Genomic DNA, 26,632 nt, shown 5'->3' with positions numbered 1-26,632 from the left:
CAAAGAAGGCTATCATAGGGAAAGGCATGATTATCTAATAATGAGAAAAGCTTTGCATGTGCAAGAATTTACAATGGAGAAGACTATTTACTCTGATAAACCAAAAGTAATTTACATAATTTGGTATGAAGAATATGTGGCACAAATTTGGAATTTACATGTGAACATTAGACAACTGTGCAATATTGAGACAAAAAAAATCACACAGAGTCAGAGTTATAACGTACAATAAAAAAAATTATTTATTCTCTTAGCTTGTTTCTGTAATGTAGTTTTACCATTATTTACGGTAATATTAGCATTATCCTGCATGCAGTTCACTAATACACTACAAGTCAATAGGCTTAATAAAGGAATTTACATTTAACTTCTCTTTGTGTAAGAAAACACAAAATAACCTGGGAGTGGTTAAAGAAGGTCAACTTTGTCCTTGTGAAAAACAAAACTGTGGATTCATTTTCCACTTTGAACAGTTCTAGTGCAGCATGAATCATTTCACAAGACAAAAATGCCCATACAATTGGACAGAAAAGGATTGTGGAATTTGTAGCAATAAGGATTTCCTTGATACCCTCAATGCAGGCAGTGCTTGAGAATTTAATAATGTTTCATATTTTTCTAGATGTCACTTTGCAGAAGTAAGTGAGTCATGGTCCCAAATTTTAATGCATTAAGTTTTGTTGTACCAAAAATGTGTGTATTTATTAAAAAGTAAACTAAAATTGGCTGTTCTTGTTTTTCTTTTTGGGAAGTTTATCGAAGAAAAAGTGCTATGGATCAACGTTAAAAAAAAGTGACTGTAGTACTGACCTGAATTAATTCTCAGCTTTTTTATATGTACAAATGCTGAAAAGTAAAATAAAATGAATTTGTACAGTATTTATATTTTTCTTAGAAAATCCAACCACATATTTGAGCATTTCAGGCAATTTGCAAGATATCCTGTGAAGTCTGATCTTACAACATAACATTATCCATGTTAATCAGGAAATTCAAATGTAAAGAAAAGCTTCTTAGCTGCAAACTAGGAGGAGTGAGGTCATATTGAGCAATTTCTCAGTTTACCACTGGCTTATTACTTCCCATTTATCAAACACTTCTCGACAGTGGAAGGAACAGTGTACAGCAGCAAAGGCAATATAAACATGCACCAGTGACAGCATTGGAACTATGTATAAAGATACAGAATACATCATATTACCTGGCAAAATTTGCAAACTAGACTTAGTGTGGTGCATATTTGATGCAAAGATTGCCCTTGGTTATATTTTGCTCAAATATGCACCACAGTGTGAAACAATTATTTACACAACAGAGGGATTTATTTGTCATGTTTAATATCAATCCTGCTGAGAGCTGAAGATGGCTAAACAATACTGCAGGATAAAGCACAGAATTTTCAGTAATGTTCAATTCTGGTCAATTCAGATTTGTTGGGCAGATCCCTCTGCATTTCTTTGATTATATTCACCCATGGCAGTATAAAAGGAACAAATAGTGTTTGTGTCCAGAACTTGCACTAAAATTGTAGCTGAGAGTTGTCTGCAAATGTTCCACATAAAAATACCCATTAACTCTCAGTTTAGGGGTTATAATTAGCTAACAGGCACATATTAGAACTGTTCAAATAGAGCACAACACATTTAGTAAAGCACCTTGACATCAGGGCCACCCTGAAACACTAGATAGAAAAAAAATCTTGTTTGATTTATGAGTTAATGGATTCTCATGCACAATGAATGAGTGTGGCATGCTTCCATGCAAAACATTTTTGTACATGTTTAACACATTTTCCTAAAGTTGTGGGATGAACCTCTTAACTTAAAAGTACTGCTTGAAACCCCTTCCCAAAAACATAAAGCCCCATTCCCATTTAGAAAAATAGTCACGTATACTATACTTATGAATTATAAAATAATGTGAATTGTTATGGGCCTGGTATAAACTGTGGAACTGTGGCAACTGGAATGCAAAATACAGGGATAAAAGGTACTATTGTCTGACATTTAATGACACACATACATGTAAAATTTTCTGGTCCCTTTGTCTCGTCCCTACAGTCTTAGTAGCCATTTTGACTTTCCTCTTCAGCAGTGTCAACTGGTAGTGGAAACAGTAACCTCCTATCTAGGTTGCTGACTCCCCCTGCTGTACAGAGTCACAGTCTCCTGATACAGATCACTGCCTTTTTAGGCACTGACCTTGTATGTATTAATTGTCAGTTTGGCATAAATCTCCAAATGGAATCTTGTTCATACAGTTGGGTCACACTTAAAAGGCTGTAAACAATGTCATATAAGTATATTTTTATTTGTTTGCATTTTACTTTTTATACTCCCTTACATCTTTGCCTCTATCTTCTTTTTCTTTCTCCTCTCTTGCTTTCTCTGGTTTTGTTACACTGTCATAGGATGGTGGTGATGTGGTAGAAGGAGTCATATCAGTTTTGTCTGTAGTGGACATTTCATTAAACTTATCTATTACCATTTCTTCTTTGCCAGGTAGTAGCTCACTTGTTTTACCTTTTTCTTTGAACATGAAAGAGGCTTGTTTCAATGTTCGCCTAATCAGGTATCGTCTGAAAGCTCTCTGAATTATAGTTGCAGAAACATGTTCCTGTTTACGTCGCAAAGTGGTTGTAATTGGCTCATAGGATATCTTGGAAGGATTGGATGCCATAAAGCGTTCTTCCATCTGTTGTCGAAGAGCATCCATTTCTCCACCCTCACCAAGCACACGTTTTGTAAATGCAAACAAAATATCAAGACAGTGAATTCTATCTCCACTAACCATGGGCAAGTCCATAGCTATAAGTTGTATTCTGTTGGGTTTTGCAACACGAAGAGGTGGTTCCAAGGCATCTGCAAAATCATGCAATCTACTATACTCCATAAATTGAGTTGCATCTGAATCAAATTTTTCCCATACTTCATAAAACATTTCAAAGTCATCCTCACTCAGTGGTTCAGCACTTTCCTCTGTAGCAACACTGAAATTCTCCAGGATAATAGCAATATACATATTTATGACAATCAAGAAAGATATTATGATGTAACTGACAAAGAATAAAATTGCTACTGATGGATTACCACAATCTCCCTTTATAGGGCTGCCTGGGTTATCTTTTGTTGGGTCACAATCTGGTGGCCCACTATTTAAAATAGGAGCCAATAACCCATCCCAGCCAGCAGATGTAGTGATCTGAAACAGGCAGATCATGCTGTTCCCAAAAGTTTCAAAGTTGAACATGTCATCAATGCCTGACTCCTTCTTCACATAAGCAAAATTAGACATCCCAAAAATGGCATAAATGAACATGACTAAGAACAATAAGAGACCAATGTTGAATAATGCAGGAAGAGACATCATCAATGCAAACAGCAGTGTACGGATTCCCTTAGCACCCTTGATTAAACGCAGGATGCGACCAATTCTGGCAAGTCGGATAACTCTAAATAACGTTGGTGACACAAAGTATTTTTCAATGATTTCAGCTAAGAACATACCTAAAAAAAGGAAAAAAGTGTTAGCCACAGCTTTTCATATTTTAGTGTGATAATACATTTAGGATCACTTCTAATTCGAAGTATGTTTCAAAGTTGTGATACAATGAAGGACTGTGAAAATGTCACAAATCTCAAGAGCAAAACATAGACTGATTTGAATTATGTTAATCTCAGGATACGTTACTGCATTAGGGAAAATTGCAATGCATGTTCTTATCTTTAAAGCCTCTATACAACAACTTCATTTTGTCTTAACGTTTTTCCACTAATCACTATTTTCAATTTATGATCTTAAGATCTTTAGTCAGAAATTTGTAATTTTTTCAAGCTAAGTATACCGTAAGAATAGACAAATAGTGATACTGGTTATTTAATTAAATGAAATAGGTCAATATCAACATATTACTGGCTGTATGCTGTTCTAAATAATTCCTAACGATCTCCACTTTATATTTAAGCAAAATCTTTCTCGTAACATTTCCAAATGTTAGAATAATTGTTTAAAAGTACTGTAACATTTTAATTCAAGACTGAATTCAGTGAGAATGCTTTTAGTTTTTGTTTTATTTCTGCAAAATGTAACATTTTATTTAACATTCATGAGGTTTTGTTAAAAAGCAATTATGTTACATAACCTTTCATATAACAACTTCAATTGGGAGGCATTAATCAAGTATGAAAACAATGGCTCAAGATTTTTCCAAGATGGAAAGGGTCTGTACCTTCAGTCAAAATAGTGCTGGTAGCTCAAATCCAGAAATCCCAGTTCCATATCTGGTACCCATTTTTGCTAGGAATAAGGAATGGGGCAGTGCGCATGTTATTCATCCATGATTTGCAGGGGCAGTGGCAGATTTGGAAATGCAGCTGCCTCCAATTGGAAGCAAATTTTGTCATTCAGGTTTTTGAATCACGACTAATGGGCTTTACAAATTTGAATGAAGGATATAAATCCACCAGAGTTCTTTGGAGAGGTCAAGCACCCTTTGGGATTGTTAACAGTAAATGTGAAAGTGTACAAATGGAGTCTAAGATCTGTAGAACTGTCAAGTTGTCATCTAAAAGGCTAACCCTTTAAATAAAAAAATCCATTGATAATTTCAATTTGAAAAAGAAGTTGCTTGCAATTTCAACAGATGTTTGTTGGCTTAAAATTGAGGTAGGTTAGGTTAGATTTAGATTTTATTGTCATGTGTACAGAAGTATAGGAATACAGTGAAACATTTACAGTGTCACCAAAAACAGCACCATGCCTTAGATACAAAGGTATCTAGGTACAAAGGACTTGGGTACTAAGTACTAAAAGAGAGAAACAAAGTGAAAAGGTTAAGCATTACTGATCATCATAGTACAAGTAGAAAAACAAAGAAATAAGGTAATATTTAACATTAAAGTCCTTCTTAAAATAAACTAGGAAAATAAAGAAATAAGTTAAAAGTTCAACAGTCTTTCTTGAGCACTTGGCCAGATGCAGCCCCAAACCCCTCCACTTAGCTCACACTCTGGAACTACTTCCACAAGCAATCCATCCAATGGTGGGTGATTGGGAGGGTGGAGGTCTGTAGATTTAGATTTATTGACAGGTGCACGTAGTTATAAAAGGATTAGCTGCCTTTGAAGTACAGCTGTGAAAAACAAGTGTTGTTTTCATAGAAGAACAAGAATGTAAAGGGATTTAAATGTATTGAATGGATTTTTAATAGAGGTTTTTTTTAATATTGCAAATTCTGTAATATGTATTTAGAGTCTTATTCTGATTCACATCAATAGGGCTATGGAAGCCCACTCATGAGTCTACACAATGAGTTGGCATGTATGGTTAAGGCAAATGGTGATTTCTGGGGTGTCAATGGGTTGTCTTGAATTGGCTTTAAATTGTAATAGGTGCTATAAAGGGCCATGGGGATAGTAGCATATCATGGATAGGCATACATCAATACTGAATTGGCACAGGGAGTTCTAAAGTTCCATGGAGATGAATGGTAGATCATGGATTGGCATGAATTGGAACTAAGCTGGTGTAGGAAGTATGAAGGACATGGGTGTATGGAGGGGCATAGGCTAGTAAGAAGGATATGAGGTACCTTGAGTATTTGTAGAGAATAGCAGGTGACTGAGAATATTTTGTGGGGCCACAGACATTTGGTAGAGGCATGAACTGGCATGGATTGTTATGGTGGAGCATACAGAGTGTGTGGGGGATAAAGGAGTGTCAGGGCTCTACTGTTTTTAGTGTAAATAGGATGATTTTTTCACATGGTGAAAACATGCCATCTATTAAAATTTTCCCAAGTCAGGTCCATGAAGTTGGGAAATTTCCTGACTCTGCATTTAACTTGACTTTTGGGATAAAATTCTAGCCAATACATTCAATTGAAATGACAGAAAAACTTGAAGAAATAATTAAGTTGAATATATTATTAAATTAAATAACAACCTTACCTACAATAGAAAGAATGACCACCACAAAGTCAAAAGTATTCCAGCCTATTGTAAAGTAATAATAGCGGAGTGCAATAAGTTTGAGCACACACTCGCTTGTGAAAAGGACAATGAAAACCAAGTTGATCCAATATAAGACATCATCCATCTTATTACTTTGATTATCTGTCTCCACCATCATGGTGACCATGTTAAGGCAGATGAGAATCATGATGGTGATATCAAAGGCTTGCTGAGTTACAAAATCAAACACCATTCCTTGAATCTTGTTCTATAAAATAAAAAAGGAACAAATAAATTAGTTATTCTTAACAGCACATGAAAGGACACAATAACATCACATCCTTCAAGATATAAAGTCAGAAATTTTGTAATATACTATACAAACATGAATACTGAGATTTACCAATAAACTCTGGCACCATATTATAAAGACGAATTACTGCCCAAGTATATGTACTTGCAAATTCAATTATAAAAATCTTAAGACTGACTGAAAATGTTACTGAATTTTTTTGGGCACAAATTATGCTTAACAGAAAACGTCTTTGCAAAGTTAGAAATGAAAGCATGGGAGAACTGAGTCAATACCTTAGATAACAAGGTAGGTGTAGAGCTGGATGAACACAGCAGGCCAAGCAGCATCAGAGGAGCAGGAAAGCTGATGTTTCAGACGTGGAACTTTCTAGAAGGGTCCAGACCCAAAACATCAGCTTTCCTGCCCCTCTGATACTGCCTGGCCAGTTGTGTTTATCCAGTTCTATACCTTGTTGTCTCAGATTCTCCAGCATCAGCAGTTCCCACTATCTCTGAGTGAGTCAATACCTTTGTTTGTTTGGAAGTTTATGTATGATTGACTATTATGCTAATGATTTCTATCAAGTACTTTATTTTATGAGTGCAACTGCACTGGAAATGTTGACAAATAGAACATTTGATGTATAGTTATTTTGTTTTTGCACAGAGCTTTCAATTATGATTTCCCTGTTAATAAAATTTTCTTTGTATGGAGCCCTTCAAAACACTTCCCTGAATCATACCGTCTGAAAGACAATGTTATATTTATTGAGGATAGCAAGAAATTGTTGGAGAAAATATTTCTTATTAATACTGGTCAAAATCCAGTGGCAAATTAGACAATGTTGTCTCTCTTAATTGTGTTTGTTGTCTTTGGAAGCAAACTCTCTCCCAATTTGTTTACAACTGCAAAATTCCAACTGTCCAGACTTTGGTTCTTCTCACAAAAACACTTCATCAGCTATTATTAATTTGCTCCCGAATCAACTTGGAACTCAATGGTAACTCCTGAATTCTACTCTCTACAGCACTCTGTGTTTTAAACCAATTTTCCCAGTTCACTTCACCTTACCTCCAACAATATGTACGAGCAGCTTGTGGAATTCTTTGCCACAAAGGTTGAATTGTCTTCTCCACCAAATCCCTCCCTTACATAGCTCGCCATCTAAACTTCTTCAAACACATGCCCCAGACTAACTCTTGACTCAACTTTCTTCAGTTCTCCCCCACAACATTTCGAAACTCATCTTGTCCATGGGATATAACTATTTCTCCCCCAATGTCATTCCTACTCAACTTCCTTCCATAGTTTTCATGTCAGCTGATAATTTTTAACAATACTCACTCTTCAAGCATTTCTTCTTTCTCCCTCATATCTTCATCAACTCAAAAAAAAATCTTTAGTCTCGCCATCCTTGCAGCTACCACCCCATGTCTAACACCGCTTTCCTTGACAAGGTTATTGAACATGTTCAAGCATCCCAAATTTGTATCTATTTTTCCTGGAACTGCATGCTTGAATCCTTCCAATCAGATTTCTAACCTTGCCACTCTACCGAAACAGTTCTTGTCAAATTCATAAAACATATTCTAAGCGACTGTGATAGTGGTATGCTATTCCCCCTCAGGAGAGGTCTTGGCTCAGTGGTAATATCATTGGACTAGTGTTCCAGATCTCCAATATAATTTTCTGCGGACATAGATTAAAAATCCCACCATTGAAGGTGGTTAAATTTAAATTCAACGGAAGTCCGGAATAAACAAAACTAAACCATGGTGATCATGTATCCACTGTGGTTGTGGTAAAAATCCATCTGGTTCACTAACGTCCTTTAGGGAAGGAAATCAATCAAACAAACTGCCCCATGCCCAAATCCCAGTCAGAAATAGATCACTCTTTCTTTTTTCAACATTCTGTGTGGTTAGCTGGCCAGCGCTGGTCTGCCTTTGATTAACTAATTCCACGTCCAACCATCTGCTAGTCCTCAGCACAGCAACATCTCAGTGCGAAATCATCTACATTGTCCTTAAAGCAGTAATTAACCTGCATTATCTTTCTAGGCTAGTTCCCAACAGCCGATGTCTGTCTTTTGTTCTCTCCTTTTTTAAAATCAAGCTGCTTTTCAATGTTTAATTTTTAATTTTAACTCACAGTTCTAAATGAAAAATGAGAAAAATAGAAGAAAACTAGTGATTGTCTCTACGCTATGATTTCTTTTAATATGTAACATTGTCCACTGTCATCATGAATCTTTGTCTGCCAATCCTGCTTCTCGTTCAGCATTCCATTAAAAAAACACTTTAGGACTGTTAAATGAAGGATTGTTGTAGTTTACAGGTCTTCATTATAAATTTTACATTCATTGGTATTTGTCGCCTATAGTATTCTATGGCAGAAATTATGTGGCTAGATAGGCTTCTTCCATTCAGTGCTAATACTGAAACTGTTAACATAATACTACATACAACTCACAATTAAGATAAATGAGTTGCTCGCTCCATCGTTGAAATAATTTGGTGAGCAGAATTTTAATGTTGACTGGAAAATTCATGAAATCTCATTAACAATGTATTAAACGGGTATTTGGAATACATGCATATATCCTTATAGTCAAACAGCACTGACGTTTACCTAGTGTTCACAAAATGTCAAGTTTTGACATTGGAGAAAGAGATAAGCAAAGCTTAAAGGGAAAAGCATTGGATCTATGTTATTTGTTACCCAGCAACATCATTTGGGGTCAGCTTGGTGTGCATTTTCACAGGCCTAAGATCTAAGTTGTTGAGGATACTCGCAGCAGAAACAGCTCCCTCTCTTCGTCAATAAGACACAAGCTTTAAAGCAAAAGCAGCTAAATGTTCTCTCTCTCTCGGTCACTGAACTGGACCTGAAGGTTTCAAATAGCAGGACTTCTACCTGTTTTCTCTGAATCTGAAATCTGCTCTGAAGATCTTCCGTCTCTCTTTGACTTCCAGTAAATTGATCTTGTTGACAAGGGATCAAAGGTCTTGCGAGAAGTCAATCAATTACATCTTTTTAATCTATGGCTACAGAGGTGTTGATCCTTTTTGATCATTCCAAACCCATGAAACTCTACAGAGTTATCATGTCTGCGTATGAGTGTGTGTCTGTGTGTGTTTGGGATTAATAGGATATCATTTAACTTTGAATAGTAACTGTAAATAATCATTGCCGCCTGTTTAAAGAGTAAATCCTGCTTAAAATAAGTGAGTTTTTAGCTCATTAAAGGAGCTTTGTGGATATTTCATTTCTTTTCACCATTTTGGTGACTAAATAAGACATTTACACTTTTGGTACAACTCATGGAATAGTGGGGTTTGATTAGCAGTGCATTTTTCCCTTCAGTGTCATACCACAGAAGATTTTGCAATAAGTGATATTGCAATCCAATATCACTTGCTTTGTTCATGTCAGAAAACGAGAGTCATAAAAGAGGAAATAAGAAACAGAATAATTTTCAATTATTTTTGTGTCAATTTCACACCCATCTAGTAATCAAGAGCAAAAAAGATGGCTCAGTGCAGGACTGGAGGAACACAGCAGGCCAGAGAGCATCAGAGGAGCAGGAAAGCTAATGTTTCGTGTCAGGACCCTTCTTCAGAAATGGGAGCTTCGCAGAAGGGCCCTGACCCAAAATGTCGGCTTTCCTGCTCCTCTGATGCTGCCTGGCCTGCTGTGTTCCTCCAGCTCCACACTGTATTATCTCTGACTTCAGCATCGTCAGTTCTTACTATCTCCAAAAAAAGATGACTACTGGCTTTTTAACCTTTTACACAGAGGGTGATGGGTGTCTGGAATTTGCTGCTAGGGGAGGTAATAGAAAAAAGATACTATGCTGACTTTTAAAGAGCATCTTAATAAACACATGAATAGGATGGGAATCAAGGGATATGGTCCCTGGAAGGGTAGGGGGTTTTAATTGCTTTGGGCAGCATGTCGGTGCAGGCTTGGAGGGGTGAAGGGCCTGTTCCTGTAATGTAATTTTCTTTGTTCTATACGTTTATTAATTGTCTAAATCTCTGACATCAATTCTTTGTAGGTTCCATTCCAATGAATATTGCTAACTCAATAACCACATTAAAGGACTAAACCCATGAATTTCTACAACTATTTTATTAGATATTTTCATTGAACTCCACTCCATGGTTAACCACTACAGTAGAAGACCCATCATTAATGTTTTTTTAATCTTCAGTGTGGTTTTTATTTGAACATTATACTAAGTGTATTGAAACTTGTTTACTTGGTATGCTACTTCTGTAATGTTAAACTAATAGCTCTTACCAAGGGCCTCGGTATTGGTTTCTGCGGTTTCTTGGAGCCAAGTTTTTTCATAGCATTGTAATATTTCTTCTGTTCTTCAGTCATGAAAATATCTTGACCTCCTAAGTAAAGTGTCAAAAACAGACTGGTTATAATCACATACATAGAAAATTGTTCACCAATTTTACAACATTCAAAGAGATTTTGATGAAATACACTCATCACTTTTATACCAACAAATGTGAGATCATATGAATTGTAAAGGTAAATGACAGAACTTATAGAATTATATTAATTTACTAATTCACATATCTATTTTAAGTGTGTATTTACAATTACCTTTATGATATATTCAGAAATAATATTACATCTGCCTCCATGCTTTTTCAATTACATTCAAAAAGATAAAATGCTTATTTGTCCTTTCACAAATTTATTAATATAAATAAAATACAACAAAACACAATTAAAAGCTATAATTCTATAATTTAATTGAACACTTACTATCCAGCACATTTGAACTACTTAATTTATGTATCACACTTCTTAATATGTTAATTTGTGGTTTCTAAGTTTCATCTTGTGTTAATTAAGCCAATAACATAAGCAACCAAAGAAAATTCTTCAAGGGATGAGGAATTAACATTAAGAACAGACTTTTAAGACCAGGAACTGTATAATTAATTTAAGCAATTTAACTCTAAGTGAATCTATTAAAATTGAGATCTTCACCTGAGTTTTAATGAACACTTTGAATCTTTTTCCTCCTTCCGTATTGTGCCTATTTTTAGTAAATTTTAACCTCTCCTAACACCAAACGATTCAGTAATTTAAATGACATGCTACTTAGCAAGAAACACTGAACTGAATTTTTCCAGCTCCATAACGATGGGCTTGGAAGTAGCAAAGCAGAGACTGGAGGGAAATCAAGGTGAGATAGCCATGTTGGGACGACTTTCTGATGCTTTCCTACCTCTGGGGACATTTTCCAGCACGACCTGCGAATTGCATGAATACTACATGGAGGCAGGCCGTCAATTTAGATAATTAAGGCCCTGGTTAGGAGCAAATGTTCCTCAATGGATTTATTTTGCTGCTGGTGGAGCAGCTCTTCATGATGTGTGGAGAGCACCAGCTCCATGTAGGCAGCCACCCTGCAGTAGGCTGCAACCTCCCTCCTACTTCACTAAATGTGCTGGTTTGGCTCCTGTGGTATTTCCATTTAGAATTATGTGCCCCAAGGCACTTCATGTTCTCTGTCCTGCCTCAGCAATGCTCACTTCTCCTACTGCAGCTACTGAGGCTGTAGAGTTGTGGCTGCTTCAATTGTGCCAGAAGTATCAGATCTTGCCTGCTATCCTTAATCAGATAGTAACTGCAGAAATGGCCATTTTGGAGGCTGTCTCTTGAAAGAATGAAAGACGGGTCTCCAACCCAGTAGGTGTAGGCTGGTTTCTCTCATTTGGTCCCAACATTAGGGACAAGTAAAAAAGCTGATTTCAAATTAGAGAACTGTGGACAAAAAGATTAGACAGTGGGCAGAAAGACTACATCACCTACCAAGAGCTTTAAGTAGGGAATGTGGGAATCAATAGCTGTCCACACAGTAAAGCTGAACCAAAAGTCAAACTTGATGGGAGAATGGAATTTGTAGTGAGCGACCTGCAATGAGTAAGATCATTTGTGTTTGTTATGTTTGGGAGCGGCCACCATTAATCAGATCACTCCACGGCAAACACCATTGAGCGGAGTATTCATGGTATTGTCTGCTATCATTTGAAAATTGTGTCATGTACCTGCAACTCATGTCATACATCAAATCAAATAAACTTGTTTTGAGTTTGAACAGTGACCCACTATTTTGAAGTCTGCTTATAAATGTGTAATTGGGTGGCAAGAGATAATTTTTAAAAAAATCAAAATACCCATATCTTCAGTATAAAAAAGAAACATAAGACAAGCAAAATTCACCCTGGATGTACTGTTGCTTGATTCATGCTCCCTACACACACTGTTACTGTGCAGATTGTCTGACAGCCAGCTCTGGCCAAGGTTTCAAAACAGGATTGTTTCAACCACAACCAGCATGGACTCAATGGGCTAAATAGCCTTCTTCTGTGCTGCAATGGCTCTATGACAACAATGTGAGTTTGTTGTGTCTTCTCTGGTAATACCCTTGAGCAACCTAGCACAATATTTTTGTGCATAAAAAGGTTTAGTTACTGTTGAAATTTGTTACTGATTGCACTTGCTTTTAGAATCTGACAGGTTAGATATTCAAAATTCTGGAGCAAAATAATTATTTTCTGGCACCTGAGAGTCAGCTTTCCTTGAATCACAACAGTAGGAAGATATTGTTTCATTTTCCGTATTTTAAAGTGTACATATTTTCCTTAAGCAGTATGCCACAGCTGATGTGACTGGCTTCTTAAGTAAAAAAGAATGGGAAATGTGCAAGCGCTTAAAACTTTTTAAAGCTTGCTATGGGTTGATGGATACTTTCTAAAACTACTTATCGGAAATTCATTACTATTCCAGGACCACTTTTCAACCCATTATTTATATATTTGATGAGGATGCTATTATGCACTCTGGATCTAATTTTTCTTCTGTTTGCCACATGAATTGACTTAATGTCAAAGCTAACTTGTTTTCATTTCACACAAAGCTACAACCGCTGTTTCTTAATATATGCAATAGTCTATCCACAGATATCCACAAAGGAGCCATTGTCCTGTCCATTGCGTATTTTACATAACAAAATTTGAGTCATTGGTTAGTTTCCTTAGATTCCAGTTTTATGAAAATTTAACCAGTTAATATCAAACTTCTTTATCCTAAATATTAAAATAAGTTTTGATCAGAAAGACCTCCAAACCTGATCTCAGAATATTCCTCTCGGTCATTTTTCCTACTTACTACAACATTCTACCTTCATGTTCTTGGTATATCAGCCACCTTTTTTAAAAAAAGTTCCCAGATTTTAGTTTTGTCCCCATACAAAAATTACACACCACAATGGTTTTGTCAATGTGTGTCCGTTTAATTTTCTACCAGCCTGCATTGCCTACGTGGTAATGATGAAAAATGCATCATGAGAATCAAGCCATGATTATTGTCTGTTTTGAATACAACCACCTGAAATTGTGTCGAGGTTTTGAATCTAGTGCCAGAGATACTAGAATGTCAGTGCACTGTCTACAAGAGGCCTCCCCAAATGATACAGCAGAATTTGAATCTTGTAAATTAAGAAATGTTTTCTAATTGAGTATATGCCTTTTATTTAAGTTTTATAACATTTCTCTACAACATTGCAAAAGTAAGTACTGAAGCTGGAATAGATACAGAAGACCCTTGTTGTAATACAGTATTTGAGAGCCAATCAAAATAAACTTGCAGGAATGAAGTGGGCCTTATTCAGTACATCACACTATTCAATGTAATGAATTTGTCAGCTTCATAGTGTTTGAGTTATTTGTGGTTGCTAACCTCGTCAATAGCTCTTCTCCCTGCTGTTACTGCCCTTAATTCTGCAATCAGTCACTGTTGTTCGGCCACAAAGAACACAGAATTGGAAAGACAGGAGAAAAAACTAAACAAAACACGAAACAGAAGAGAGAATAGTAGATCAGGTAAACGAGACAGAGAAAAGTGAACAGAGCAAGCCACACAGAACAAGGAATTGCATTAAAAGAACTGTGAATCAGTTAAACAGAATGGAGAACATTGGTCCAAGACTGAATGAGGATTTAGTTCACAGAAAACTAGAAAACAACAAATAGCCAGACTATCAGGAGAGAACTGGGTTCAAATTTAAGGATCAGATTCATATGAGAAGGAAAATGAAAAACAAAGTCAGATACACAGGTGAAGAAATAAGAACCAGTGATCACAGAAAGAGAAAAATAAAACAAAGGCTAGTAATATAGAACAACAGTCAAAAACAAAAAAGGTAAAATCACATAGCACAAAACAGGATCAGGTCAAAAAAATGAGAGATAAAGACCCACAGGGGAAATCTCTGGCCTGGAAATTTTGCTATTTCAGTGGTTAAAAATTAGGGACAGAGGTTGAAGGCACCTTGGTCATCCTATTTATGCCCAAGATTGCCCGAAGCACTTTATGGCAGCAAAACAAAGACCGAGCAACCTATCCATAAACAGACACAAGGCTACTTAAATATGCAATTCAGATACCGGTGACACTGTAGGACACTGATTAGAATTTTCAGTTTCAAATGAGTGATCTTCCCATTTGTCCCAGGCACAATCGCACCAATTGGGGTCACAGTCCTTTTTTTGTACCCCCATACACGTGCAACTACAGAAAGTTCTAGCCCACTGCTGGCTTAATGTCCTCCCTTGGGATAATTACTCCTCCATTCCTATGGTAGCTGACAGAACGTGGGTGGCCCTCCAGACCAAGAAAGTTGCAATGGAGTATACATTTTACATGCACAGTTCAAATATGGCAAGGGTCTTAACATAAGCCTAAGGCATGAATGTGCAGCAGTTATTCAGTTGCCATTGTGCCTGTTTTGGATGCAAATCACCCACTTAAGAGACACAATTTGATAGATTACAAAGTCAATCGCAGAAAGGAAAAACAGAGAGATAAATGCGGAATCAGATTCAAGGAGTGCAGAAGTTACATAGGATATAAAATAAATAGGAAAAAAGAGAAAATAGGTAATGAGGGACACAAGTGAGAATCCAATATGCAGAACAGTACACCAATATATACAGCTCAGAATCATAGAAGCACAGAATCAAAGAACAGAAAAACAATGATAAAGACTGTTCCGAGAAAAGCAGAAGAGTTGAGTATCTAATAAGAATATGAAAATTATGTTCCACAGTTATTACTCATAAAGGTAGCTCAAGCTATAACAAAAAGTTTAATGCAGAGGTGAGAAAAGAATATTCATAAAGTTAGAATAAATTGAGAAATATAGAAAATAAAGTTGCCTGTTAAGTGTGAATGCTAATGTGACTGTAGATTCAATTTGATTGTCAGGTTTCTGCCATTCATGGTTAACAAATTTGATTGACTACTTGAAAGAAATACAGATTTATTCCATTAATACAAAATGAAGAAATATGGATGCTGGAGATCGGAAACATAGACAGAAAATGCTGGAGAAACTCAGCAGGTCTGGCAGCATCTGTGCGGAGAAAGCAGCAACCCTTCCTCAGAATTGATAGCTACAAGAAAAAAAGTGCTGAGTTTCCCCAGCAATTTGTGTTTTTGTTTCCGGGATTATTACATGATTAAATGTGTCAAAATGACCAGAAATAGGAGGTTGAATTTTAGTATCTTCAGTGGTGGGATTAGAGGTGGGCAGATGCACGATTTCGTTCCGTTAGCTGGCACGTTGGCTGTCTGGCTCCATCCTATCCCTAGGGGAGATTCATAGGGTACTGCAGCATGGAGAGAGGCCCTTTGACCCATTATGTCCATACTGGTCATCAAGCACCTATTTATTCACATCCCATTTCTCAGCACTTTGCCCTTTGGAACTCTTTCCCACAAGCACTGGGTAGTTAACTAAACTCTGCAAAGACCCATTGTCAGAGGCTATATGAATGTCAGCCTGTAGGTCCCCACAGGTTGTAAGGGACAGTGCAGTTATTTGGAGGAGGCCTGTTTCAGCAGTTGCCACAAGTCAGCCAGTGTAATGGTCTCTCTCACAACGGTGACTCACTCAAGAGGTCTTTCTTTTAATTTTAAATCTAAACGTCTTGGATAGATGTTCTCCATTTGGGGCACGCTCTCACTCACTTGTTGCTTTCAAGTTGAAAGACTTGCTACTGTTTCTATAGTACTGAAAACCCTTCTACTTTCCTCGGTTAGAGAACAAGCCTGTTCTCTGACTATTAATTGGCCAATTTGATGGAAGTTGAGACATGTAGTGTTTACTCCCCACCAACAGAGGGCTACTGACTCCCTACTTAGGCTGGCATAGGATCCTAAAACCTGGATAAAAATCCTGCCCACGGTATCATGCCACAATTCTTTTTTAGAAAAGGAAAATATTCCACAAGTGAATTTGTCCATGCAAAAAAAAAGACATTTGACCTGCAGGGAATTCTGCACAAAACCTTAATTCTACTGGCATCTTATAAACACAGTATCAAGGTCACAAGTACCACTCCATGGCAGACTGATTACATCAATTTTTCCTTTAGCAAAATACTTATCTTTTTCTTCTGTTGATTGAAGTTGTCAATAATAACACCAATAAATAGATTTAGAGTGAAGAAAGATCCAAAGATGATGAAGATGACAAAATAAAAGTACATGTACAGATTGCATTCATAGTCAGGCTGCTCCTTCACCTAAAGAAAGATATAATTTAGGGAAAAGAGCTTTGAAATACTGAAAATAAATGCTGAATACATTTTGCTCTGTACTAATTTGATATTCATATTGATATCATATTTATAAGTAAAGTACCTAACATTACAGTGGCAATATAGTCAACAGTAGTGTCCATAGCCGACAATAAATAGTCAGCAGGAAAACAGACCAATTAAATTCAGAACCCTTAAAATCATAGAGTCTTAATACAAATTTAATTTGAAATAACAGAAAGAGATTGACGGACATGACTTTGGGCAATATAGCTTTATAAAATGCTATTCTCAGGACTACCACTCTATCCAAAAGCATTCATGTGCCAAGTGCTGTTCCGCAAAAGCCCAGTTTGGGCTACTTCATGTTATTTCAATGAGGTAGTGGTTGAACAATGATTACTTGACATGAACTTCACAATCAGAGCTATCATAACTGGTATATATTTCTAAAACATTGTTTGACCATCCTCGATGAATTCTATGAAGAAATAACAGAAAGGACAGATTAAAAAAAAACTTAGTTAACTTAATATATAGGTTTTCAAAAAGTATTAATTGTTCATCTGGCCTCTAATAGCACCCTTCTCGTGCACCATGTGGCAGCTGAGGTGGATGTGCTTACCACTGCCATTGTCTGTCCACATTCATGCTACTGACAAGATATTTGAATACCAGCTTTTTTCTTACTGGCCTTTAAACTACTCTGCACACCCCTCAGGCTTTGAGTCGCTTACAAACACTGCCTATCAAGAACAAGCCTTCACACTCTAGTCCTTGATAATTGTGGGAGAGGTCATGTCCGAAAAAGGCAAACTGGCACATCACTTTGGAGAAAGGGATCTGGAGGTGTTGGTGGATAGGCAGAGGAGAGAAGGGTTATCCTCGTTCCTATGGGCCCTCGAAGGAGGCATGTTGCCAGACCCAGCCTGTCTAGATACATGGTGTCCTCAGATATTGCCATTACACATACCAATGAAATGGCCATCAGCACCAGAACAAAGGTCAATAATTTTTTGCAATTTGGTTTGCTGTGCTAAAGAGCAAGGGAAAACAGAGATGGTACAATCCTATAAATTCTCATTGAAAAAGGTAAAGCAAACCATAGATGCTGTGAACTTCTAACTAAGAACGAGATAATGTGTTCTGAAAAAGCAAGCATAAGAGCTATAACATGTATCCTGTGCAGATGCACAAGATAGGTGTGTGTCCCTGTGCAGAGCTGCCTGGCTGGAACATTGCAGCGCAAAGTATTCATGAGCTCTAAAGTGCAGCAGTGAGATGTATTGAGTCAGTCTGTTACCAGCCATGATGATGTGGTGAGTCTGATATTTTGTTGATGCTGATTTCTCTGTAAAGGCAGGAGCTGTTGTTGTCCATGAAGCTTCCATGCAATGAGATGTTGATGTGTGGATGGCACCATTGAGATATAGAGACACAAGTGCAGAGCTGGAGTCACCAGGTAACTGCACTGATTTTCATGCTGCAAGTTAACACCTTCTAGTTTCTCAGCAGCGCATGGGAGAATTGTGAACAGCATGCAAATGAGGCAAGATAAGCTAATGAGAGATGCAAATACACAGAAGGCAGGTCGTCACTACACATTAGTCATATTAGGAACTCTTTGTTGAAACCTTCAGCAAAAAAATTGGAATTTCTTTTTGCAACATGGATAATCATATTTTTCCACTCTTCCTATATATTCTCAAAGCTCTCTTCAATGCTCACTATGCAGAAGGGCTAAGAAAATACCAGCCAAGATAGTTATGTGACATAATCACACAATAACAAATTAACAACAAGAACAAAAGAGGTGGCATTACAACAGATTAGGCTAAAAACATGGTAAAAATATTAAGCTTCAAACAGCCTCTCAAAAAAGGAGAAATTTGAGAGAGAATAGTTTAGGCTGAAAATAAATGGGCTGAATTTTGGATTTTATTGGCTAAGACCTAACATATCCAGTGTTTTTTTTGGATGGATTTCTGCTCAAACATGCCTTTATTAGTTATCTATACTGCCCCTACCAGCATCCTTGACATCCAATTCTGGTCTTAACTTACTACCCACAATTCCTGTAACAACTCGCCGCTTTCACAGAATTCACCCACTTCCCAAGTGCCAGCATCATCTTTAGAAACCTGTGATGTCTGAAGTTCACATGTGGTGCAGCCGGTGGAGCACAGTCAATTAGGAGCTGAGTTGTTTGATTGCTGACATTTACCCCAGGCAACAGGGGCTGGAGTACCTGTTGGACTGGGCAGTGTAATGCAGGACATCCTCCTCCCCTAGCATCTGTAGTGGGGAGAGTGCACAATACTGTACCAGTCTGATCTGCAGTTGCCACTGGGTTAAAGCAGTCTTGGCTATCTGGAGAAACACACTGTGCTGTAGGAAGAAGGTTAATGAACTTCTCCACTCTGTCAGTGTTAAGTGCCACCATCTTCTCTCTGATACCTCACACTCAATCGACTTCTGCAACTGTACCCACCTTCCACAAAGGCCTACTATGATCACTACTGCATGCAACACTTTGCCTCATTCGCTGTCACCCTCTCCAATCGCTGACACCACTAACTGTAGATGCTGCCTGTGTTATCTACTCACTCACTCACTTGAGACATGTGCGCCAGAAGAAATACCGGTGCCACATGGTTTCGGAGGAAAGCAGCCCCCAATATAGCATAAAGACTCAAAATTGGTGGTGGGTTTTCTGACGTTCAAGTCCTGACCCTTATGTGGAGGCCATCCTGAATGTTACCTCTCTAAGCAGCAGACTGACCATGTCCAAGCTCCTGAACTAGTAATGGAGGTTGCCCTTGACATACTTTGCTTGGGCCTCTGAACAATAGCTATCCCCTTTGACTGTGAGCTGCTGTCAACCATGACAAGCTTCCCTTTGTTGGTATCTGTGTTAAAAGGTAAGGCAAGACAGAAATAACATGAGCTTTGTATCTATGGTTGAGGCAGTAAAGTACAAAAAGACAAGGAAAGGCAATGTAAGGCAGGGATGCTGTGAGCATCCAACTGAAAAATTGGAAACCAATGTTCGATAGCAATATGTCTATGGAGTTCACCAATACAAGATCCATCCACAAATTTTCTCATGGTGGGAAAGTGAAGATGGCAACATTTATCTTTTGTCACTTGATGATAATACTATGCAGCAGAGTACATGGATTTAGTTCTTTCCTACCCAATATTGAAAAGTTCCTGATCACACCTGAATTTTTAAAATAAACTTATCATAGTTTCATTCACAGAAGGAAACAAACAGCACAATAAAATGAGGTAGATGATATATTCAGCCTGACAAAATGGCATTTTCTTGCATGACTATCCTACTTGATGCACATTGTATGTCAGGCTGTCTGTAATGTACACAAAGGATTTAGCATTCAATATTCTTGACAGTCACATTGATCACACATTTTAACTATATATAAGTATCAATCTTTATTACATTTTATTCATTTCACATGATCAGCCAGTTAGTTCTTTTTAAAAAATGTTAATTTTTGAGTAACTGATTGAAAACCTATGGTTCGTACAACAACTACCCAGAATGAAGTGAATTTCAGACATAAAAAGCATTTCTATCACATATTTCTGATAGTGGTTTGGTGATATCTTCATTTATTATTTAGGATTCACATATGACTCATCCATTTTAACTGCCCCTCCCATTCCTTAGACAACATGTCCATCATAGGCCTCCTGCACTGCCATAATGATGTCACCCGAAGGTTGCAGGAACAGCAACTCATATTCAGCTTGGGAACCCTGCAGCCCAATGGCATCAATGTGGATTTCACCAGCTTCAAAATCTCCCCTCCCCCCACTGCATCCCAAAACCAGCCCAGCTCATCCCCGCCTCCCTAACCTGTTCCTCCTCTTACCTATCCCCTCCTCCCACCTCGTCACACCTCCATTTCCTACCTACTAAACTCATCCCGCCCCCTTGATCTGTCCGTCCTCCCCAGACTGACCTATCTCCTCCCTACCTCCCCACCTATACTCTCCTCTCCACCTGTCTTGTCCTCTATCCATCTTCGGTCCACCTCCCCCTCTCTCCCTATTTATTTCAGAATCCTCTCCCCATCCCCCTTTTCTGATGAAAGGTCTAGGCCCGAAACGTCAGCTTTTGTGCTCCTAAGATGCTGCTTGGCCTGCTGTATCCATCCAGCTCCACACTTTGTTATCTTGGCATCTGCAGTTCCCATTATCTCTGCAGCTTGAGACTTGTTGGGCTGCCTGATAAAATCATTCAGACTGGAAAGCACCACCAACTTTATCTGCTTCCTTCCTCAACAGGGACAGATGCAGTCAGACCATGACTTGCAAACCCTTTATCCGAAAACGGGGTGCTTGAAATTACAGAAGCGTCAAGCAACAATGCTCTCAGAAGTTTGAAATTGACAGAACACCAAGTGAAACATGTTTACAGTGGTTATTCAAATGGTAACTTCTTCCCTGCTCTCCCTTCCTCAGGGTACTGACCTCTTCTGAGGCATGGTTCTATAGCAAATTGTAATGCGGAGCATCCCATTTAGATCATATACACAGTTAAGGTTCGGTGACCACATTATTAATTACTTTGGAAAATAAAGTCTGTTATTGCATGGAACCAAGTCCTCTGTGTCCCAGTTACTTGGAATATATCACTCTTTGCTCCTAGTAATTTTCTACAAGGACAAATATGCCTCACCAACATAGTTGCAATGTAAATTTCAAGCAATCTTCCACATGTCCAGATGTATTAATATTTAAAGCAACACCAAATGTTTATTTTAAAAGATAGTCAAAATATTCGCATTATTTGTTAAAAAAACATAATAACACAATGGCGATTCTTACGTGTTACATAGTAAAATAAATGCTACAACCACTAACCTTTTAACTTAATCATTAACACTGGAAATTATTTCCCAGTATTTGTGAACAGCTATAACCTGGTGTCTTTTTCATTAATGTGCAACAGCATGGTTTAATGATAATTGCAGCAATATCCACAAATGGCATTAAATTAAAGAGTCAATGTTTGCTGTTGTTCATTTGAGCTTGTAAAGTGAAAATCTACAAATTAAACCATCAAATGCATACTTACACCTCTTGAATCAACAGCTGCAAACATGATCTCCATCCATCCTTTAAATGTTGCCTAAATAAATAACATAAAAAGGCATCATTACCTAATCTAAAATTATAAATATAGCAAGAAAAATTGTGTCCTTGATGCAAGTTAGCATTTAAAGTTTTTGAGAAGATTTGTCGCTCAGGTTGTGGATGAGGTTGTAGACTTTTTTGCTGAGCCAGTGTGTTTGACTGCAGATGCTTCGTCACCCTGCTAGGTAACATTGTCAGTGCGTCTTCAATGAAGTGTTGGTGTTCTGTCTTGCGTGTTCTTGATATGCCTCGGTTTTCTGGGGTGGTTGGCATCACTTCTGGTTCTGTTTTTCAGTGGTTTGTATATTGGGTCCAGTTCAATATGTTTGTTATTGGAGTTCCGACTGGAATGCCAGGCCTCCAGAAATTCCCTGGCATGTCTCTGTTTGGCTTTTGTTATTGTGGATGTGTTGCCCCAGTCAAATTCGTGTTTTTCTTTGCGTGTATTGAGACCAGTGAGAATTGGGCATGCCTCTTGGTGGCTAGTTGGTGTTCGTGTAGCCTTATTGTCAGTTTACTTCCAGTTTGGCCTATGTAATGTTCCTCACAGTCCTTGCATAGTGTTTTGTATATTACATTAGTCGTATTGGTTGTGGGTATGGGATCCTTTACGTTCGTCAGTAGCTGTCGCAGGGTGGTTGTGGTCTGTGGGCCACCCGGATACCTAGGGGTCTGAGTAGTCTTGTGGTCATCTCTAATATGTCTCTGATGTGGTAGGGTGACTAGGTGACCAGAAGAAGACATAACACAGTCAGACACACTAGTCACCCTACTGCACATCAGAGACGACCACAAGATTACTCAGACCCCTAGGTATCTGGGTGGCCCACAGATCAACAACCACCCTGCGACAGATACGGATGAGCCTAAAGGATCCCATACCCACAACCAATACGACTAATATAACATACAAAACATGTTGCAAGGACTGTGAGGAACATTACATAGGCCAAACTGGAAGTAAACTGACAATAAGTGTACACAAACAACAATTAGCCACCAAGAGGCATGCCCAATTCTTGCTGGTCTCAATACACACAGACAAAGAAAGACACGAATTTGACGGAACAATACATCCACAATAACAAAAGCCAAAAAGAGACATGCCAGGGAATTCCTGAAGGCCTGGTATTCCAACTGGAACTCCATCAAACACATTGCACTGGACACGATATACAAATCACTGAAAAACAGAACCGGAAGTGATACCAACCACCCCAACAAACTTTGGCATGTAAGTAACAAGCAGAACAGAACACCCACACTTCACTCGAGGCACACTGACAATGTTACCTAATGGGGTGATGAAATGTCTACAATCATATGCACCGACTTGGTAAGCATGTCTACAAGCACAAGTTAGTATTTTTAACATCTTCATGAAAATTAGAGACAAACAATCTGCTCTTTTAACCCTCAAAGCATCTATCATACCCTCCTTTGTGGGCAGGGGCCTGGAGGTGGTGGGACTTCCTTTTTCCTCAGTACTAGCAGTGGAGACTATGGCATCAGATGATGCCAGTATGGTCTGTGGTTTCCATGTGTCAGTGCAGTCTCAGTGGTCTGGAGGAATTCACAGCCCTCTGGGAAGATCAACGACCTTCCCCAGTGTGTCAGTGTAAGTGCCAAAAATTTCTCTCTGACAACTTACACTCACTCTATGTCTGCTGCTGTGCCAACCTCCAACCATACTCCCCTACTCTCACAGTTCCCCTCCCCAAGCCCTGACACCACTGACCCCTCATGTCCTCTGCAATGTTTAATCACTCGCACGGGGTTCCTCACCCACTTCCTTCTCCATCTGCCTCTCTCTCATTTTCCAGGAGGAAAACAGCCCACAATAGGGCTGTAAGAGTGAAGATGGGTAGTGAGCTGCCTGACAATCTGTTTCTCAGCCCCTATGAGGAGAGGATTTTGACTATTCTGAATGGTTGATTAGCCCTCGCTAATTCCCTCGGTCAGTGCTGGAGGCTGCATTAGACATATGGTGCTGGTACCCCTGATTAATGGGTGCTTCCACACACTTTCCATAAGTTCGACTCCTCGAAGATTTTGAGACAATACTTCACATGCACTTGTTTTGTACAAAGTCTAGAGAAGATGTGAGACTGACATAGCACATTGCTTTATTGGAAGATGTACACCCTCTTGACTGAGGGCTGCTGACCATCTGCCTGATTGTACAACTGTACTACTAATAAGCAAGGCAAGACACAGATGCTATGGGCATACAAGCAGATGTTAAATGAGTGAGTTTTAAAAGAGCAAATAAGCATGAGATACAGCATAGTCCACTCTGTAATCTGGTGCCTGTTCTTGTGCACAAAATGGCCTTGTCTGTCAATGTTAATTGCCAGTGTACGCAACAGTGCAAGTCTGTGCCTCCCATTTGGCCTGCCAGTGGGTTGAAGAGGTGCCATGATGGTTATGAGAGTTTGGCAGATGGCGGATCACTATAGAATATAGAACATTGAAGAGTACAGCACAACACAGGTCCTTTGGCCCACATTGTTGTGCTGACCTATTATCCTACTCTAAGATCAAAACTAACTGGCGTACCCATTATTTTGCTATCATCCATGCACATGTCCAAGTGTCACTTAAATGTCCGTAATGTATCTGACTCTACTACCACCACTGGCAGTGCATTTCACACACCCACCACTCTCTGTGTAAAGAATCTACCTCTGATATCTCCCCTATACCTTCCTCCAATCACCTTAAAATTATGCCCCCTCATGATACTCATTTCCGCCCTGGGAAGAAGTCTCTCGCTATCCACTCTATCTATGCATCTCATCATCTTGTACACCTCTATCAAGTCACCTCTCATCCTTCTTCACTTCAAGGAGAAAACTCCTAGCTCCCTCACCTTTGCTTATAGGACCCACCCTCCAGTCCAGGCAGCATCCTGGTAAATCTCCATCTCTGACAATGTCCACGGATAAGGGTTGCAATTAACTGGTAGCCATGGATAATGTTTTATTTAAACTGAATTCATCAGGTGTCAGCTCTGATTTTCATGTTGGATTTTCTTGATGTGTATCTTGTCTGGTGCATTTGGCAAAATTAGCAGCTGAATATTAATGAGGTGTCTGGCAATGCTAATGAGGTATTTAACAACTACAATCCCCAAGAAATAGCACTTTGCCACTCCCTATCAAGAATCATGCCTGAAGCTCTGACACTCAACTCACTACAGCCACATTGTTCATACCCTTATAAGATTATGGCTCTAGTACAGCTCGAAGTATGTGCCACTTGACTTTTTCAAAGTTTCAAAAATCTCCTGCTATTTCAACCATACAGTAGACCAATATCTATTCCAGTTTATTGTATAAAATAAAAAAAGTGTGACGTCTTACATAGCAGCTGTTTTATTCTGTTCATATGAAATAATTTTTCTTTAATGATGCTCGTATCTTAGATTATCTTTTGATCACTGGCTTTAAATAGGGCCCTGTGGTACAGTGATAGTGTTCATACTTCTGAGTGAGGAGACCTGGGTGCAAGATCCACCTTCCCTAGAAGTGTGTAATAACATCTCCGAATCAGTTGATTTTAAACTGTCTGAAATTGCTAGATCATCAAACAATTGAAATGCACCAATACCTTTTGCATCACTCATGCTGAAACGAACTGCGATTATGAAGGAGTGATTTAATGCACATAGACCACAATGTAACATTTTGAAACATCTACAGCACTATCCATGTTGGTGTTACCAAGCTGTTTAGATAATTCTTAGATAACAAGGTGTAGAGCTGGATTTAAAAAAACAGGTCAAGCAGCATCAAAGAAGCAGGAAAGCTGATGTTTCGGCTCGAGACCCCTCTTCAGAAATGAAGGGTTTAGGCCCGAAACGTCAGCTTTCCTGCTTCTCTGATGCTGCTTGACCTGTTGTTTTAAATCCAGCTCTACACCTTGTTATCTCAGATTCTCCAGCATCTGCAGTCCCTACTACCCCTGCGTTAATTCTTAGTCTTGTTTATGTCGATTAAGTGATATCATTAAACAAAGATCAAGTCGTAACATTTTAACTCTAACTATTTGAAATTCATCATTCTTAACTAAAATAAAAACAGGTAGAAAATCTGTTTTTCACAGCTAATTCACAAGTTCAGATATTGTGATGGGAAAAAATATCAACATTGCCATCCGTACTTCAGCTAAATTGACAGCAACTCTGCACATGCACAATTAAATTCAGAAATCCAAAGTTGCTGTCACTAATTCTACATTTCTCCAGAGGGTGCATGCTGAGGTCTCCCCAGATTGTGATCAGTTGAAAACCTATGAATTCACAAGAACTTCTAGTTTTACTCTCTTAGCTCATAGCAGCTTACATAAAGAATAAACACCTTAAATTATTATAAAGCTGTATTTCTTTGATGTATCTATTATCTTATTTTGTAAATCATTTCTGATCTCTTAAATTTTGCCCCTTATCTCTTCACAAGTGTTCAGAAATTGACCAGACATCATTCCTCAGAGAAATAAACATTGCAGCTTGGCAAGTCACTTTACGATTAGCTGCACTACTGAATTCTGAACAGTTCTCCAAGTTGTTCAGCCTAAGGTTA

General features: G+C 38.3%; 1 protein-coding gene across 6 annotated transcripts in view; it reads right to left on the bottom strand.

Annotated features, from left to right (window-relative positions):
* Window positions 1-216: 216 nt before the first annotated feature.
* scn1laa (sodium channel, voltage-gated, type I-like, alpha) overlaps window positions 217-26,632 on the bottom strand; it is a 176,456-nt gene continuing 150,040 nt past the window's right edge. For all 6 annotated transcript variants that reach the window (XM_059647325.1, XM_059647329.1, XM_059647324.1 and 3 more), the window contains exons 23-27: window positions 21,991-22,044; window positions 16,727-16,868; window positions 10,552-10,652; window positions 5,949-6,219; window positions 217-3,506 (exon numbers count right to left, since the gene is read on the bottom strand). In XM_059647325.1, the coding sequence (XP_059503308.1) occupies window positions 2,323-3,506; window positions 5,949-6,219; window positions 10,552-10,652; window positions 16,727-16,868; window positions 21,991-22,044 (1,752 nt within the window). In that variant the 3' untranslated portion in view covers window positions 217-2,322. The remainder of the gene's footprint in view (window positions 3,507-5,948; window positions 6,220-10,551; window positions 10,653-16,726; window positions 16,869-21,990; window positions 22,045-26,632) is intronic.

This window comes from Stegostoma tigrinum, chromosome 7 (assembly GCF_030684315.1).
Source record: "Stegostoma tigrinum isolate sSteTig4 chromosome 7, sSteTig4.hap1, whole genome shotgun sequence".
In the NCBI taxonomy this organism is placed as follows: Eukaryota; Metazoa; Chordata; class Chondrichthyes; order Orectolobiformes; family Stegostomatidae; genus Stegostoma; species Stegostoma tigrinum.
Note: the sequence above shows the minus strand (reverse complement) of the source record. Positions and strands in the feature narration are given on the sequence as shown.